This window comes from Lepidochelys olivacea, assembly GCF_965140295.1.
Source record: "Lepidochelys olivacea isolate rLepOli2 genome assembly, chromosome: 7".
Lineage (NCBI taxonomy): Eukaryota > Metazoa > Chordata > Testudines > Cheloniidae > Lepidochelys > Lepidochelys olivacea.
Genome location: NC_140417.1, coordinates 84,864,675 through 84,884,212, shown reverse-complemented (window position 1 = coordinate 84,884,212; position 19,538 = coordinate 84,864,675). Strand labels below are relative to the sequence as shown.

The window sequence follows — 19,538 nt, the reverse complement described above, 5'->3', positions numbered from 1 at the left end:
TGGGCCATCTCTGAGCCCAACTGTCTGGCTTCCGTTCGGAAGGCTGGCATCTCTCCAGCTCTGTGAATTCCGCTGTCCCTCAGTGTACATTGACAATCAGTGAAGAACTAACATTCCCCCTCCCAAACCCCGCTCATCCTCCAACCTTCTTCCCCAGTACTCTTTGTAAAGATTGAGCCTAGATAGAAATAAGTTTACTGTAATGTTTTAAATATATTTGCTAGTGTTTATGGTGGAATCCTGTCACAAAGACTGATTAGGGCAAGCCCTGCTTTGATAATTATCTTTGACTGAGAACTACAGCCAGCTCCATAAAACAGTGAGTTTCTTAAGTTAGCAACAATATTTCCATCTTGCCAAGACAGATTTAGTTCTAGTTAGTATTTAAAAAATGTACAAGTCAGGTCAATCAGGTTATAATTAGCTCTAATTTGCACCCCTGCAAGTTGTGCCATTTTTACAATGTGATTTGTTTTAACACACACTTGAGGATTGGGCCCTTTGTGATAAAAAGGTTTTCATGCATTTATCATGGAACTACCTCATGATGCCCTAACCATAGCGTTAGGGAGGAGGCTTGTGTGCAGAATGCCCATGTAATCTAAGAATATGAGGAGCAGAGAGAATAACAGACGATGACTGATGCTGACAGGCACCCTCACGCTGCATTTGCAGAGGGTGGGGGCAGAATGGAGCCCCTGTTTTCTGATGTCCACTAGGACTGGTGTGGTACTTAAAATGGTGTGTTACTATTGGATCTCCTGATGTAAGTGGATGGAGTCGAGATGTGGGGGCAAGACCAGAAGTGGTAAACTCATTGCATAACTGATGACCCAATAAACCTCTTGTAAAGATTCAGGCTAAGGATTTTGAACCAGGGTTGTTGCATCTGAGAGCTTTTTGCTGTGTCACTCTAATTCTTACACAGATGAAATATTTAAATAAAGCAATACTCGTTTTAGAATGCGGAAACTTGTACCAAGCGCCTTCCTTCTCTTTCAAGAACCCAAAAGGCCACTGTGATTTGTGCTTTTTATTTATTAGAATACTTTGATTATAGATTAAGTGTGCACATTAGTCATTAGTGTTTCACTTGCCTTGCAGTGGGAATTCTGCACGTTGATAAATGGATTGGAAGCTTACACTCAGCATCACTGTAGACTTTACAAATGACTCTGTGTCTCCTGCTAGTAAAAATGCTCCTTTGTAATTTCCTTAGGTAATACTCAATCTACTGCAATTTATATCCCCGTGCCTCCCACAACAGCAGGGGGGCTATTTATTGTTTTTTCCTCTTTTTTCCAGTGGTAGAAGAACACCAGTATTGCAAAAAGCCAGTGGAATTTTTGTGTACTGAAACTGTTAGTGTTTCTACACTGATATGGGAAGCTCTGAAGTTTGTGATTTTTCAAATTTATAATTAATGAAATCTTCAGTATCTTAAGATGTAATCACCTCCCTCTCTTCACCCTAATTGCTGAAGCTCTAACCCGTACCAGGCATCTGGCAGTGGTCACAGGCAGCTGGCAGTGGTTGCAGACGTTGGCAGTGATTGCTGAAGCATTGCCTGCTGTCGTCTTGTCCTGGGGCTACCAGGATTTTGTGCCAAGCAATCTCACTTGGCTCTGAGCTGCTTAAACTCTGGAGCTGCTCTGCAGAGAAGATTCCTGAGAGAAACACGTGATTTAGTTCACTGAAATGGTTGGTCCCGGGTCCGTCAGGAGAGGTAAAATTATGACATTAGGCTCCTGTTTTGGTTTGATTTGGGATATGTCACTAGCAGATGTACAGCTGTGACTTAGTTCCAAAAGAAAATTCAAAATCACCCAGGTATATTCAGGCAATAGGATTGCTTGAATTGCTACACACACCATTGTCTCTTTTCTGAAGGAAAGATGTTCCTGTATGCAACATGACTAACATTCAAACTGCTCAGTGACTACTTGGGGATTCTATCTCTTCTCTTGACTAAGGCTGGATGCTTCAGAACAAGGCAAACTCCCCCGCTGTAATGCACTACTAAAAATGTATGACACTATCGTGTATGAAGGTGGGGATTATTTCTTCCTGTTGCCAGTTTAAATTCTAAAACATAAGGATTGAAAGCCCTTGAAGTTTAATTGTTCTTAGTGTAAATTCATAGTGTATTCTCATATAGGACCAGATTTTCAAAAATGAAGCAGCCAAAATTATTGCACTTGTCTAACATATACATGGGAGTCTTCTATGTGCATACCATAATCAACTATTCATAATGCATTGGCAGCTAAGCATCACAAGCAGTTGATTTACACACATGCATCAAAGATTTGCAAACATAAATTAGGCAAGCACAGTAATTTGGATTTGTCTGACTTTGAAAATCTGGCTCACAATGTCTAATCCTCTTTTGAATTTTACTGAGTTATTTGCCTCAATATTGTTCCACAGCAGTTAGCTTCACAGGAATGTAAAAAACCACAGGCGAGTAATTTTTGTCCAAGGCCATCATGGATTTTGTATCTAACTGACAAGAAAATATGACTTTTTTTCGGACCATACATAATTAGCTGTGTGCGCAATTTCAAAACTGCAGAAATGCTCTGGGAACCAGGTACTCCCATATTCTAACCCTATCTCCGCCACTGATTAACTATGTGGCTTTGCTCAAGTCACTAAGGATGAGATTTTAAAGAGACGTAGGCACTTAGGGATTTAGGATCCTAAACACCTAGATCCCTTTTGAAAATGAGACATAGGCTCCTAAATCAGGTAGGCGTTGCAATACTGAGCACAGCAATGCCTAAATATCTTTAAAAATCTGGGGCTAAATGCCTGATTCAGTGATTTCCTTAAGCACATGCTTAATGTAGTATTCCCATTGACTTCATGGAGTCTCACTGACATCAGTGGAACTACTCATGTGAGTTAAGTGAAGCATATGTGTAAGAGTTCACAGGGTCAGGGCTCAAACTTCTGTGCTTTATTACCCCATCTTTAAAAAAGGGAAAATAATAAATACTTACCTTTTATGGATATTGTAAATAGAATTGGTTCAAACACCAACAGAAATTTCACAGAGGTTTCTAAAACTTAAGCAAACCTCTTTTGTTTTTGGAAACTAAACTAAACTAACCTAAAAAATTCAGTGGAATTTGTTTCCTTTTTCAAATCAGCATTTTTTTAAATTAAGTTTTTCTGTTTTTAAATTGAAAACCTTCAAAATCAAAATGATCTGTTTGGAAATGTTTGCATCGTTTGGCTTATCAAAATTGGCAATGGAAAATAAATTTTAAAAAATAAACAAGAAAACTGAAAATGTCAAATGAAAGGTGAAAAATGACAAACAAAATATGATAACCACATCAAAGAATAATTAACGTTACACTTTTTGTCAAAAAAAAAATCTCAGAAAAACTTTGAAAAAGGAAAACTCAGACTTGTTTTGTGAAAGTTTTCAATTTTGAAAAACAGTCAATTATTGTTATTATTTTTAAATTTTGTTCAAAAATTTTCAACCAATTTAGTTTTGAGCATTATGAAGTGAATTAGCACTTTGTAAATATGAAAAAAATGACAGACAAGAGTATTATTATTTATTAATCAGTACTGTTATTAGTAAGTGGCTAAGGGAAGCAGAAAAGAATTTAGCAAAGCGATGGGTAGGACAGACAAAACATGCGTTCCTTTTGTCAGTTTGTGGCATTTGTAGGAAATGGAAACAGGAGACTAATTTTCATTTGATACTCAACTCTGATACCCCATTCAAGCAACATATCCAGCCTTTTTAAGTACAGGTCCAGAAGGTAGTAAGGCCCAGATCCTCAAATTATTTAGACTCCCAACTCCCACTGATTTCAATAGGAGTTACCTTGTGACTACAACAGCCTCTTATTACAAGGGATGTCCCTTATTTTTTCATCTCTGTACAACAAGATCGGGAGTAGCTGAGTGCTTCAAAAAGCAGCAAGAAGTACCCCGGTGAATGTAGGTGAGTACTGATTGTTATTATTATTATTGATTAATAATATTGGGGGGAGTGGTGGGGCAAGGGTGCCAAGAAAACAGTCCCTTATTTTTGAAATGCAAAGTTGGCAACTCTATGGTGTTTTGTTCCCTATATTAGCTAATGAGCTTTCTCCATATCTTGAACACTTGACAATGGTGGGAAAAGATCTTAATACAGTGAAAGAGACAGCTATAGCTAAAATTCAGGGTATGCAATAGCACCTTGTTAAGCACATTCCATTTATAGGACAAAATTGATTTCAGTAGGAGTTAGGCACCTAATTACCTTTGGGGATCTGGGCCTAGGTAACTAAATGTCACTCGTCTGGACTAAGTTTATGGTTGTCCCAGTATGCTGATTCATAGGATTTTTCCCAGGTGATGTGTTGCATAAAGTATTTTATCCATGTTACATTTGTTGCCTTTAAATGTCACCAAGTGTCTTCAAGTATTTTTCAAATTTGGAGAGTTTTTAAAAAATATAACATCTGTGAGTGCATAATAATGTTGTTAGGAATCTGAAGGAAAAATGGAGTAGGATGGCTTTGCATTTTTTGACAGTGTAATTCTCTGGTGCCATTGTAATTGGGTTTATGAGAACTAGGGTGAAGAGCTGAGATGGTTGGCACCAACAGGACACACAAATTGATGCCCTAGTACTTCCCAGAAACGTGGAAGGGCCTGTGATGCTGAAGGTTGCATGATATCTGCAACATACCATATGGCTCTGCAGTTATCACATAGTTATGCAACTATCTCCTGTGTATCCCTTTCACATACGTGTATGTGTATGGCCTAAATTTTCTAGGTAGCGTACTCGTGGTAGATTTACTAGGGAGATCCTAGTTGGTGACCAGTGATTTTGGGTGCTCAAGTGGACATCTTAAAGGGGTCTGGTTTTCAGAAAGTACTGAGCACACACCCTCAGAAAATGAGGCCCCTTTAAGGTGTCTCAGGTTCGGCACCCAGAAACTGAGGCACCCAGAATCACTAGTGACTTTTGAAAATTTAGGCCTACATCTATAAAATAATAGAATCCTCCTGGGATATATCTTCCTTCAAAGAGTGGTACATTTGGGGTCTAACTTGGTTGACTGTCCCCTTAATGAGTGGCTTCAGCACTCCTTGGCCAATAGGACGGTTAGAAAGTCATGAGTTCACACTACATGATCAAACAGGCGGAGCTGGCTTGCAAAGGTGAGAAGCCCATGTCCAAACATAGCCTTCTTCAATAATAGCATAGGGAGTACAGGAGACTATAGGGAAGGCAAAGATCTCTGTGTTAAATACTCTATTTTTAAAGTAGTGAAGTAAGGAAAAGCCCAAGAAATGATACTTGTGTAACAGGTGGGTTGTGTCATTAAATCAATCCTATATAATGTTGAATGGTCAGTGGATGTTTCCATGAGCAGTAAACTACTGCTGTGGTCCTGTTCCACTTTGGAAAGCACAATTTTCATAGCCAGGAAGAATATTTAAAGTTTTAATAATAAGATTCAAGACTGTTAAGGCATTTTAGTTCATAGGATTGTAATATGCAAATAGATTAAGGAGTGGAGGTGGAGAATAGTAAGAGTTGAAGGAAGGAGAAAGGAAAGGAGTTGTGGGGAACAAAGAGATGTGAAAAGGAGGAGAGAAGAAGAGGAGAATAATGACTGGCTGACAACACTGATTCTACCATCCCACTTGTTAACAATAAGATGTTCAGTGGGAGGAAGACAATGAATGGAAAACATTTAGATGCTATGCTGATGGAAGCTAAAGCAAAGCCCAAGGAATCCAGGTAGAAAGCTACCTCTGTCAGAACTGCACCACCCAATGATGAGCTAGCTTCTCATAAGATTACATCACAGGGGGAGAGCAGAACAGAAAAGGGGAATCTGAAGAGAAGGAAGAAAAAAGGCAGGTGTAGAGGAAAGGAGGGATTGGAGTCAGAGCAGCATTGATCAAGTCTATCCTGGGCTGTGCCACCAACTAGTAACGGAGTCTGCAGTTGTAATCAAGCTAATCGGAGCTATGGGAAGCAGCCAGAAAGAAGACCTTCATAAGGCTATAGTAAAATGGGAAGGGCCTGAGAAATGGTATTTTAGGCCATTGTTACGATCCTAGAACAACTAAATATACCTATTTTCCCTGGGAAAAACTTGTTTCCAAAAGCATTAAGCAGCTAACAAAACTGAAGTGGGGCAGGAAATTTGGTGGAGTACAAGCAAGTCAGGTTGGCTAATGCCATGATGAATACAACTGTACACAAATATGAAGGGAATCAAATGACACAGGCAGCTTAGAAGGGCCCCTGATTTGCCTTTCCTATCCCTTCTAAATATGTCTCCCAAGTCCAGTCATTTGTTTGTACTTCTTGTAAAACACAGTGCTTTTCAATGCACTTAAAAAAATTTCCAGTAGCCTAGTACTGATGTGTAATCCAGTATGTACAGCCCCAGCGCTCATAGGCAATATTATAGAAACAAACCAGCATGCTCAGCCTGGTACTCACAGGCATTCATAAAATAATAAGCCAGTGTGGACAGCCCATCATTCATGGGCAAGCCTGCAGGAACAAATTAGCATACATGTGCATGATGGAGGCCAACAACTTTCATAACATGACAGTGTTCAGTTTCAAACTCCTGAAGGAGCCTGTTGATTAATAATGAGGGGAAAAAACTTTTAAAACCGTGAAAGATATTTAGTCCTGCCACTGAGTCTCCAAGGGCACTGTTATGTGTGTGTTGTGAAAGAACTTGCTTTTTGGATGCTGGATGAAGTAAAAGTGATATGATGTAAGGACTTGGTGACCGCTAGACCCTTGTACTTGTTTTTGCTAAAACTAGACATCCCTCAGTGTGTGATTTCCTTTTGATTGCCTAAGGTCCTAGCCAGCTGGAGTTTCAGTGCATAACTGATTTGGTCAATTTCAAGGTAAATGTAATGGAAGCTTAATGCTAATTAAGAACAGGTGGTTGCCAGAAAACATTTCTAATAACATTTGTTATTTCATACATCTTTTCCTTGTCTGGGAGGTATTACTAGTCATAATACTTTGTATTTATAAAGTCGATTTTCATTCAATGTTCTCAAAAGGCTTCATGGCTAAGGATGATGATCCTCTTGTAGCTGTGAGTGGAGTTAATATGTTTGGTAGAATGGCTGATTTCCCTCTCTGTCCTCACCATCTCCTCTTTGGGGAGGGCCCTGGAGGGTTGCTAGAGTTTGAAAGCAGGGTTGCATGATAGATGATGGATCCCAGGGTGTGGATGAGTTAAATAGAAACACTTGTAACTGATCAAAAGAAAAGGGATTTTGTAACCGTATAAGGAGCTTAGTTTGAAATTGTTTTTTCATTCATTCCTCTTTTCCATCAAGAAGGGGAAGTTGAGGGACCTTTTATTACAGCCGGTGGTCAAGAGTCAAAGGAAATTAAACAGCTAAAAGATGCCCACTCAGTCTATCTTTGCTGATAGATTGTCAATCAGTTTTGCAAAACAAATTTGATTTGAATAGATACCTCTCTTGAGTCTCCCAAAGAAAGTACTGCTTCTTGGACTGATGGAAGGGTTGCAAACGAAGGCCCTTTGTGGAAAGTGATGAGTTATTCCACGTTACTATAAGGGGAATAGTGGGGTATGGAAAACAAAGGGAAATTATTATTTGTATTGCAGTGGCACCTAAGGGCACCAGTCAAGTATTGGGGGTGCATTATACTAGGCACCCTACAGACACATAGTAGGGCAGTCCCTGCCCCAAAGAACTTGCGATTTAGGTTATGACAAGATGCAAAACGTGAATGATACAAAGATGCTGTCCAAGACAAGACAGCAGTAATGTGAGTACGTCATTGTATGATAGGAAGAGGGCTGAACTAATCAGCTGTATTGTAGACATGACAGTAAAGGTACTTTTAAGGAGATATTTGAAGGAGGATAAGGTAGAGGCTTTGTGGATCTTTTCAGAGCGTTTTCCCCACTCATAAGGAGTGGCATCGGAGGAAACATGGAGGTGTTTGAGAAAGCAACATACTGGCAGATGACAAAGGCTAGTATGTTGGTAAAGAACAGGTGGAAGTTGACATTATGGTAAAATGCATCAAATGGATAGGGCAGGGCTTAATTGTAAATGGCTACAGATGGAGATAGCAAGCTTGTGGTGGAGAAGGGGGAGCCAATGGAGGATACAAGGAGGGGAAATGTGCCCCATTGGGGCTGAAATGGGAATTTCTGCACAGTTTTGAGTGAATAACTCTAAATATTGCAAAAGTGTTTAAAATGCTTTTGAGAAGTGTCTAAAGGGATCTAAGGCAGTATCATAAGGATTATTCCAATCTTTAGGGGTTAGTATGTGGGTATTGTTTTTGTAAATTATCATGGAACATAAGACAGTGTTTTGGAGTAGAAACAGCTGAACATGTCACTAAAGTCTTTGTTGATGTGCATTTTATTTTATTTTATAGCGCACGCAGGTGTACTAGGCTCTTCAGAGAAAATTCACGGAAGACAGGTCCCAGCTCTAAAGAGCTTATGCCATAAGGGACCGAAACTGCCACACTCCTGGTTGAGTAGTACCTTTCTGTGCAAGTAGTTGCATCAGTTAATTTCCAAATTCTATGGATATTGGCAAAAATGTCTCTGGCAATAACGTGAGGTCTGAGAAGGGTGGGCTAATGAATGTGCAAGTGTGTCTCTTCCAATTTAAGGTCATAAGTAAAGTGAATTTGCTGACTTCAAATTATCCTGATTTCCATCACCAGCTGTCATTGTCGGTAGTTTATTGATTAAATACAGTATCCAAGTTTACTCTAGGAGTTGGCTGTTGAACATGAGACTTTTATATTTTCTTCCTTTCTCTTTTTTTGCAGCGAGCAGTGATGCTCTAGTGTTAAAGAGTTTAATGCAAATTGCCTTTGTCCACACTGTTATGGGGGTGGTCTTGTACTCTGGTGTTCCTTTTCACTCTATGTTCCCTTTAATGCACTCTTTTAGCAGTACTGTGAATGTATATGTATTTTCTTTCCTTTTCCCATTTTTGTTTTGTGCATTCTAGGCTGGCCTGATTCGGACGGACAGTAGTGAGTTTTTCATTGAGCCTTTGGAGAAGGGGCAGCAGGAGAAGGAAGAGAATGGGAGGGCACATGTGGTCTACCGCAGATCCGCTGTCAGACAGGAAAGAGCAGAATCACACAAGGATCTTCATAATGAAGGTAGGACTGTGTGTGTGTGTGAGTGCGTGAGTTTACTACATGCTGCATGCACATGCTTCATTAGCTCTGGCTGAGCTGCGCTAGGGCACGAAATCCGATTGATGAGGGGTGCTTTCAGCAACCTTTTTGTTTCCCTGAACCAGGTGTATATTTGTTCATGGTGCTTCTTAGAGTACCTGGGCTGCTCTAGATGGTGCTTGGCTACCCACAGCTCCCAGGGAGCTTTCTGGTAGTTGGCAATCACTCTAGCCATGCTGTTTGCTCAGCCATGATACCTGTGCTGGGAAGTGGGAGGAATCCTGGTGAAAATCCTTTGGAGCTCTGTTAAGCTTAATGGCTTCTTTATGCCCTAAAGCACCAGAGAATTTGGCAGCTAGAGTTTCCTAAATCCAGTGAAAGTACCTCGGGATGAATCGGCTCCATAATTTTGTTCCAATGAATGGAAATGATTTGTGTTTTATCTGTAGAAAAATAAAAATGTAGGTGACTGGGTGCAGAGAAAACCCAAGTCTCCTCTCCCTGGATAAATATTGAAATGGAGAAGTCTGCTGTCACTGAGTTCATTTATTCTCTTCAGTATCATAAGGCATGTTTTTGAATTCCGTACTGGTTTCAGTGCAATTAAAGATCTTGTTCTTGGTCATAATACTGTAAGGATGCCTTTATGGGAAGGCCAGTTTTAAGAAACCAGTAATGATAATAGTAATACTTTGCATTTCTATAACACCTTCCACCTGAAACTCTCAAGGTGCTTCATGAACAGTAACTGATTAAGCCTCACAGTACTCCTGTAAAGTAGGTTTTGTTACAAAGGCAGTTAAGTGACTTTCTCAAGGACACATTGTCAGAGATGGGATTAGAAATTGGGTCTTCTGATGTCCAGTCTTTGTTCTAAGCACTACTCCCCCTGGATCTCTCTTTCTCAGTGTGTCAGAGGGAGCTGGTGTCTAGGGATAACAAAGCTTATCTGGTTGATGGGTGTAATCAGTCTCACTTTCATCTAGTTATATTTGAAAAACTGGTGAGAGCTCCCTGTAACTGCCTGGAGCCCAGACTAGATCACTCTAGCCTCCAATATCCATAGAGCACCATTTGCCCTCAGGGAGAGTCATCATTTCCAGGGTGTGGGGAACTAAGGACCATGAGCATTTCCCGTCCATGCTTTGCTGTGGAGAAAGGGGTGAGGGGCTAGGGAATCAGGAGGGGGGAGTCAGCTTTGTTCAATCGATTTTGAGATGCCCCCGTCCAATGTTTCTGCACCTGCTTTTCTAGAACCTTAAGTGTCATGACAATATATGTAAATGATGCTGTCTAGTTCATAGGCCTACATCATGCCTGCTTAATTTTTTTTCCTACTATTTACTTACAGGGTGTCTGTCTTTATGATTTAACTTTTCACAGAGAAGTCTGCTCTTTTTCCTTAAAAAAAAAAAAATAAGAGTGAGAAAAAAAGAGAAACAAATAATCAGTGCCAGCAGCCCAGCCACATCTGAGAAACCCAACAGTAACAAGCCAGCCTGGGCAAATGTGTTGGAGGAAACAGAATTGTCAGAAAGGAGCCAGTTTCAGTTTTAACTCCCCCAAATGGATTGTTATCAACAACAGTGAACAAAAAAAAGTCTTAAAAATGATGAAAAATCGCTTGAGTGATCACTTAAACAGAGGCAACTATCTTCTTGGCAGATTTACATTCAGCATTGATGAGTGTTTGGGGGTCCAATGAGAGTTAATACCTTAGGCTTTGAAGTGAGGCTAAGGTACTAGTTAGGTTTAGTGTTTTCTGTAGGCTTTTCCTTTAAGTAAACTAATTGGATGGTTTGGTCTGTTGTACCGAGAATCCATAATTGCAACATTTGGAACTGAGTTCTGATTCAAATTTCAAATTTTTCTCCCCCTTCCCTCCTAGCAGCAACAGGAAAAGGTGAGATTTATCTTTAAAATAAATTGATTTTGCTGTCAGCCACTTGTTCCCCTAGCACTGACATAAAGAGACAAGGCGAAGAAGAAAGGAGAAAATAGACAATCTCACATGTTATGAGCTAAAGCACCAGGGCAAAATGGAGTTGGGATAAGGGTGAATTGAGGTTAAAATGGCTGTAATGGTTTGTAATTTTTCAACTTTTTTGATTTGAAGACAGATGTGTAGATTGTTTTAATTGAATATACTTAGTGAAAGTAGGTGTTGATTTTTTCTGGATGTAAATAACAATCCCTAAATCTTCCTTTTCTTGAACTTTTGTCCTGTGTCTTGTCTTCTGCGTGTTTGTCTTCTCTTTTTTAGATTGTTAGGTCTTTTGGGCATGAGGTGTGACTTATTTATAGCCCTGAGGCTGTAAACACTTGAGCATGTGCTTAACTTGACACACATGAATAGTCCTGCTGACTTCTTTACTTGCATGCATAAGGTTAAGTGCATGCAGAAGTGCTTTTAGGATCAGGACCACAGTTTGTAAAGCACTGACACTTTGTATATGTTTGAGTAAGAATTAACTTTCTTTAGCATTGTCTCCTTCTTGTAACATCGTACTCATTTCCACAGCTACAAGTTGTGTTGTTGCAAACACAGCATGGAACGGAGGCAGGAGCAAATAAATCTTAACAAAGAAAAGATTCTATTAGCAAGCCTATGTACTTCAGTAGTAAAGAAGGAGGTGAAGAGAGACACCAAAAATGCAGCATGTTTTGGGAGCAGAATTACCTCTGAAGAGAATGGGATTTTAAAAGTCTCCCATGTGATGTCAGCTGCTCTTTAAGTATAGCTGATAAAAAAAATTTGCAAATGGTCATGAAGCAATAGGGGCAAAGAAAAGGTGATGAATGACTTATAGGGACTGTTGGTTGGAGGTGGAGCCTTTCATGTTTGTTACTAGTTCTTGTTTAGAGGAGGCTGGAGGATTGGAGTGCTCAGGTGATGATGATGCCATCCAGAAATCACTGTTTCCTGTGTGGATCCAATTGGTCTGATTCTGTTACCCTGCATCTTGTCTCATCATTTACACTACTGTAAAGTGGATGTAAATCACTACCCCATTAGAATGGTAAGTAAGTTACCCCCACTTTGCACGAGTAATAGTGCAGGGTACAGAGGAAGGGGGAATCAGGCCCTGCAAGTCACCATCACTTGTTGGCTATGTGGTGGGTAATCAGAGCTGCCATGAGGCACCTTTCATGAGCACTAAATTCACTTTAAAAAGAACAGCTTTACCATAGGAAGAGTGAATACATCACCTGAGGCAAAGCCCCCTGGCTGTGTTTACTTAGTTGCGTTCTTGTTGGGTCTTTCCCATCTGTCTGCACATTCTATGCTGTAACCAGGCCCCTGGCCAATGAGGACATCATGTAAGAGTGGATCGACAACTCTGGCGCAAATGTGTGATGTGTCTGTCAAAGCTTGCTCTGTAGAAAGGAGAGAGGGTAAATATAGAGAAGGAATTTCTTGAAACATTGTGACTGGCTAAGTTATTTTAAAGGTGGTAGGATGGAGGTTTGGGGCCAAAGTCTGACTTGTGGTGAGAGCTTAGCTTTTTGCTTTGCTATATTTAATGTTCTTGATCAATGTTAAACACAGTTTCACAGCTTGAGCCTCACAGTCTTCATCCGTCTGCTTGAAAACGAACCCCTCATTGGCAAATACAGAAATTCCTGCAAGATGTGCTGTGCGGAGGTCCGAGCTCTTACACCAGAAGAGAGATGCTTTATGTGACTCACTGTTTGGAGCAATGGAATTCTCTTAATGTCATGCAGCTTTATTTAACTAGATGACATGCTCCCAATAGGGCACAATTATCAAAGAATCACGTGGCTATCAAGAGGCCTGGGGGTGGAGAGGTTTCCCAGCTGCCCCTATAAGTTGTTGTCTTCAGAGAACGCTTATAACTCATTTTGGGGGCACTTACTCAGATTTTTGGCTTGGGTGGTGAATTTAGGTTGAATTCAGTGAGGAGTGGGATTGATAATGTTCCTGCTTCCCATGCTGTTAGTATCCTTGGACGTCATCTCCCTTTGATGTCTAATCTTGTACCTTTCACCACTATGATAGTCACTTTTAAAATAAAACATGCTCCAAGTCCTTAACTCATCCTTTCTGGTGTTGGCAATGCCTGCTCTCAGTGGCCACTAAGAGGTGCTGCTTCCAGAAATGACATCTGATGGATTTTGGCCCAGCTCCTCAAAGGTATTTAGCTGCCTGTTTCCAATGCCTTTGTGGGTCTGGGCCTTAACTTTCTGTTTCCTTTTGTCTCCCTTTGATCACTCTTCCCATCCCCTTTCGCTTTCCTGCATTCTCCTGTCTATCTTGCTGGTCTATGGTCCTTCTTATGTGTATTGTACAACTCCTAGCACAATGGGGCCTCAATCCTGGATACAAACCCTGAACAGTAATAGTGAAAGTAAAGGTGCATTCTTATTGCTGTCATTAGAGATTTTAAGCAAGACAGTAGCCAAAAAATGTTCAGAATGGTGGACTTGCTGTTTTTCCTGTCAGGGAGATGATAACATTTCACTGCAGAAATAAAAAGCATCTGAAATAGCCACTTGTTCCATGGTTATTGGCAGAGGCGCAGAGAGGGTAGGCACAGCGTGGGGTCTCAAGGTGTATGCAGACATGGGGAGTGACCTTTCTTTTGGCACCCAGGATGAGGAGTCCTTTGGGCTTGGAGATGTCGTGACTGCCAGAGAAAGCTGACATTAGAAACGGCTGGTTCTGGGCCTTGGAGCTAAAACTGCATTCCAGTTCCCCAGTGAATAGAAACTGGAGCACACATGCACCTTCTCCTTAAATGGAATAAAAGACCAGACACTGTAGCTCTGTTGCTAAACAGCCACCAGGCACGTCTTTATTTCTCATGCTGACAAAACCGTGTTTTCCCTTCCAGAACCTTCAGGAGGAGGGGCAGGGAACTGGAACAAACACAGGGCTCTCTGTCCACAGACTCCTCCCCTATAGTCAATATACTGGCAGCTTCTCCTTCACTGGGCACTGCAGGGCTGGGGGTAGAGGGGCATGAATCAATACAGGGAGCAGGCAGGTATTTTATAGGCATTCATACAGACAGATGACACATGCATATAAGAAAATAGACAAGTAACTGTATTAGAGCCAGGGAACATTGTTAAAGCCACATTGTTCTGCATGCAGCAGCCTTGAAATCTCTCACCATTTCCTCTTTCCTCTCACCCCTACAGTTCCAAGCTTCAGCGTGGGTGAGCTCCCAAACTCACTGGACCTGATTGAAGACCGGCTTGGTGAAGTGGACCGGAAGAGACGCCATGCCAAGAAGGATGACTACAACATTGAGGTCTTGCTGGCAGTGGACGATTCAGTTGTGCGGTTCCATGGGAAGGAACACGTCCAGAATTATGTCCTCACACTCATGAACATAGTGAGGTTTTCTTTTCTTTTGTTGTTTATAAAGCACTGCTCCTAGAAGTGATGTGGGAGGTTGTGGAGATTGAGTGGATGCAAATAGAAATGGGTAGTGATAATTACTATGCAAAGCATTGCTTTTTTTACATATGCCGTGTGTATGATTTCATATAGTGGCAATTCTATAGCCAGTTTATTCACTAGCAGTTTGGCTGAGTTCTGAATAACAATAAGTCAAGTAATCCAGGTATATTTCGGGGTGCCTTTGGAAGAGAGATGGATTTGCCTGATGAAGGCTGTTGGTTCTCCTTTCTGGACTTCGAAGAGGAATTTTCACACTGGGGTCAGACAGGAGGCAGAAGGGGCCTGTGTACAAAAGACAGTTTTATTTTTAGTGTAATTTCCCCCTCTTTCTTGGATATTTGGATCAGAGTTGAGGGTGCCCTCCTAGTTTGGTCCTGTAGTGAAGCCCTTACCCTCTGTTTTGCCATCACAGTCTTCTGACACAAAACTTATTGTGATGTCCCAAATCTATTGTTCTGAAAAATAAGCCTTGAGAAGGGTTGTCTTTAACAGTTAACAAATATAGTAGTTGAAATGATGAAAAGTGGATATGTGGTACAAATGGTTTTCTACTCATCTCTGTGACTGTCTCAGCCACGGCAAAATGACATACTACTGGGGCATGGATCAGTGCTCATGTTGCACTCCCTGTCAGTACCCAGCCTGGGCCGGGGAAGCCATAGATTCAACCAGCAGACCAAACTCAGTGATGAATCCTGGTCACGTGCCAGCTGTGGCATGTTGCACGTATGCTAAAAAGACTCTTTAGTGTCCTCCATAATATTACTGGTCTGTATTGGTTGGTGGTTGTGGATTTTTTATTTCATCGAACCCAGTTGTGCTATTGCACCATCAAGCTGTATGTGCATTGTTACTGCAGAGTGTCTCAAAACGGCTTCCTAATCTGTGCCTCTTTTGTTCCTGGGAGTCCCAAGAAGGGGAAGTAGGCAGTGTTTGTTGCTATCTGGCTGGTGTTTAAGTGGCTCACTCAGTTGTTTTATTTAAGGGGTGAAGATTTTTTCTTCTCTTCCCCATATGTGAGCCTAGATCTGGAAGACAGCTTCGGAGCTGCAGTATATGAGAGAGGGAGCTAAGCAAGCCCGTTAAATACCATCAGCAGTAAAAGAGGGAAAGGGATGGAGTGCAGATAAGGCATAGTTATGGGAGAGAACTCAAGTGAACTGTCCCTTTGCTGCAGTAGTTCCCAACCTTTCCTCTGCCACGGCACGTCGTGATACCTTTAATTATTTTGAGGCACACCGCGATATTGTCTCCAAATGAACCCACCCTCTTATCGCCTCAGTTTAAGTTGTTTACCACCCTTGCCATTCACAGTGTGTACAGTACAGTTAATGATGTTAATAATAATTAACAAATAATACAAAAGTTGTACCAATCAAGAGACATCAACTAATGATATTATGTATCAAGACTTGCGGTATTACTTTTTCATCTTTGAGCCACTTCTTCTTTTGTATGGCTTTGGAAGTGAGCAACATCAAAAGCCAAACTCCAGAGATTGCAAGTCTCGCATTCCACCTGACAGAATGGAACTCTGAAATGCTCCCCTGATTTCGATGCACACTGTGATTCACAGTCTGTGATGAATGACAACAAATTATATACAAAAATTAAAAATAAATAATGAAAAACTTTGAACGAGACACCTGAGCATGTCTTGAGGCGCAGAGTCATTTAACCCTGGGAGGAAATGTTATCAGTGCCACTTGGAGCTCGTGCTTCACTGAGCTCAACTGCTCTCTTTGGTTGTTCTTGATGTAAGTCAGGCTTGAAAACCATAACTTGCACAGGTTGAAAAGGGCAACAGAATGGAGATACTATGGTCAGAGATTACAAGATATTCACCTCCCACCTTCAACCAGAAAGAGTCCCAGGGCGTATCATCAAGCTTTGTTTTCAAAATGTGGTCCTTCCCTAATTCAGCAAGCTGACCTTGAGCTGCTGTTGTAACGTTCTTAGCACTTTGCATCGCAGAGGAACTCTAAGGACCAGTCAAAACTTCTCTATGAATTGAAGGAAAATATGAACTGAATTTTAATTCCAAACTTTCCAAATGACATTGACCAAAATAGTGCCAGCAGGATCTGCTGCATTTGCCAAGGGGAACACTTCTGTTGTTCCTTTTGCTACTTTTTCATGCCAGAGGGCCAGCTTAGACCTAAACGCATGCAGTTTATCCATGTTGGAGGGAAGATGCTCATATCTACCTGCACTTTCCTGTTCAGCTCATTGAGGTGGCAGAATACATCAGCCAGGTAGGCAAGCTTTGCACACCATGGCACATAAGCGATCAAGTCCATGTACCATGATTTCTCCGAAGTTAGGACCATTATGATCTCCTCTCTCAGCTCAGACAAGCGTGAGAGAACTTTTCCATGGGAAAGCCAGTGTACTTCAGTGTAGAAAAGTAAACTCTGATGCTCTGTTTCTGTTTCCTTACACAGCAAGGAGAAAATGCATGATATTAAGGCCTGCAGTTTTATGAAGTTCATTATTTTTACTGCTCCATCTAAAACTGAAGACAGTTCTTCTGGCAGTGTTTTGGTGACGAGTGGTTCATGGTGCAGGAAACAGTGCGTCACCAACACATCTGGGTTTTGTTCCCTGACCTTGCTTACAAACCCCTTCACTTTGCCAGTCATGCAGGTTGCCCCACTGGAGCAAACACTGATAAAATTTTTCCAGTGAAGTTCTCCTTCCTCAAGGTAGGCTGTTGTCACGCTGAATGTATCCTCTCCAGTCATGTGACCTGGCAGTTCTTTGCAAAATAAGAATTTTTTTTTTATACTGTCTCTGTCAACGTACCTTACGTTAGCCAAGAGTTGAGCATGGCCACTGATACTTGTTGATTCGTCAAGCTGCAATGCAAATTTTCCACTTGTATTTTTCTTCGAGCACCATCTCAATATCACCTGATGGCATCAATGCGGCGACTTACATTGTTATCTGAAAGGGGAACTTTTTCAATTTCCTTGACTGCATGTGCACCTAACATTACTCCCACGATTTCTTTGCATGCTGGTAAAATTAATGTCTCTGTGATTGTATGTGGCTTTTTGGTCTTTGCTACAAGCTTAGCAGCCATGTAGCTTGCTTCCAGTGCTTTGTCAGAAACAGTTGCATAGTCTATCATCAGTCGTGCTTGCTTCTCATTCTGGTCCCTCAAATGTGTAAAACAAAGTATGTCCTTCTTGGCAAGGGATGAATGTTTGCTTGTAAGGTGTCATTTTAACTTATTTGTCCCCGTGGCTTTGTTTGAGAGTTTCTCCCTGCACATGAGACAATGTGGAAGAGTGCAAGGTGGTTCCCTATATTGAGGTTCGCTCTCACAGAAGTGTTGGTTCAACACTTTCACTTTCTTAGTTTTAGGTTCAGCTTTATCACTGCAAGTAGATGTGAAATTGCTAAAATCTTTTTTCTTTAAATATTTGTCCATTTTGGGGTCATAAATTCAAAATTCACCACTGTAACTTTTGAGCTTTGTAAGATTTGAAAAATGCATTCACCTCCCGTTACGTCAGGTTCATATAAGCATAGCGTAATGTGGCATATATCATAGGCCACTGTAAATTTTGTCTCATGAGTATTTATGAGCCAATCCAGAATGAGGCTAGTAGGGTTAAAATCAAAACCACCATAGCGGCTAATGGTAGATTGCGACCTGTCTTTTGTGCCAGAATTAACATTTTCAACAATGGAAACTAACGTTAAAGCTAAATATAAGAATTCTGGACAAACGCATGCTCAGTGGAAAAAGTGATACGTACTTGAGAATAATAATTTGGGATGACAAACAATTAATAATTAGTCATTTCTTCTCATTCCCAAAATAGTCTTCCCAAGTGTGTGTAACTTTCTCCACCATTTTAAAATGCAATGTAATTAATTATCATGCAATCCCAGGTCCGGCTCATTCTGGCTTTTACCCTGAGTCAAATATAAATATAAAACTTAGGCTTGACTTACATGTTTTTTTGTGTGCATCATCATCAAAGGCTCATTGCAGTGCATTGCATTCATCAGGGCATGTCATCTTTGTTTACTGTTTGTCCCTCTTAACCTCACTTTGGGGAATGGAACGTGATGCATGCATAATATTTGAAAGGGGCCTCGTCCCGCAGAGGAAAAGTACAGAATGCGATCTGGCTCCGACACCAATTAAAATAAAAGGGTAGGGGTTTTTTTGTTCTCACATGTAGTTTTTGTTCTCACATGTAGAAAATTCTGCTGCACACCTGTTTGAGTCTGATGGCACACTGGTTGGGAAACACTGCTCTACTGACACTGTCCTCATTGAAGAGAGATATTAGCAAGAATGGCATTGCTTTCTCTGCAAGTATATAAACAATTCATGGTTTTGCAGAACTCTTGACAGGCTAGAGCTGGGCGTTTATGATCTAAACAAAAAACTCTGTATGAAAATCTCTGCAGAGGCCTTGTGGATGATGGCTGCTGTCCAGAACACCTGTTTGAGTGAGAGGCACTGAAGTTGGGTGGGCAGGTTGGGAGAAAGGGAGAGAACAAAAGTGTGGAGTTCATTCGCATTGCCTTCTTCAGCAAAGACAGACCAAGAATGTCCAGTTTGTTTTGGATGTTCCCAAGAGGGATGGAGAGAGAGAAATGTCACCTCCTTCTGCACCTCTCTGAAAACTGTCCCCCAAAAGTCCAGGAAATGCTGTGAAAGCTGTTCTTCCAGAGTGAACAGAGAAGGGTCTGTTGCATTTAGTTTATTTAATTGTTGCTTCATGTTGACAAAGGATAAAATTTTCAGAGGCTCCTATGTCACTTAGGTGCTTTCGAAAATTGTGCTCAAAGAGCAGCTATTCATGATGAAAGTCAGGAGCTTCTCCCTCATTTCGAAGCTCCCCTTTGGCAATCCTCAGCTCCTCTCTATCAGTTCTGAGT

At 41.0% G+C, this 19,538-nt stretch overlaps 1 protein-coding gene across 1 annotated transcript in view; it reads left to right on the top strand.

Moving 5' to 3' along the window:
* Positions 1-19,538, top strand: part of ADAMTS14 (ADAM metallopeptidase with thrombospondin type 1 motif 14) — a 104,467-nt gene that overhangs the window by 11,796 nt on the left and 73,133 nt on the right. The window contains exons 3-4 of the mRNA XM_084633268.1: positions 9,028-9,184; positions 14,369-14,565. Of these exons, the coding sequence (XP_084489394.1) occupies positions 9,028-9,184; positions 14,369-14,565 (354 nt within the window). The remainder of the gene's footprint in view (positions 1-9,027; positions 9,185-14,368; positions 14,566-19,538) is intronic.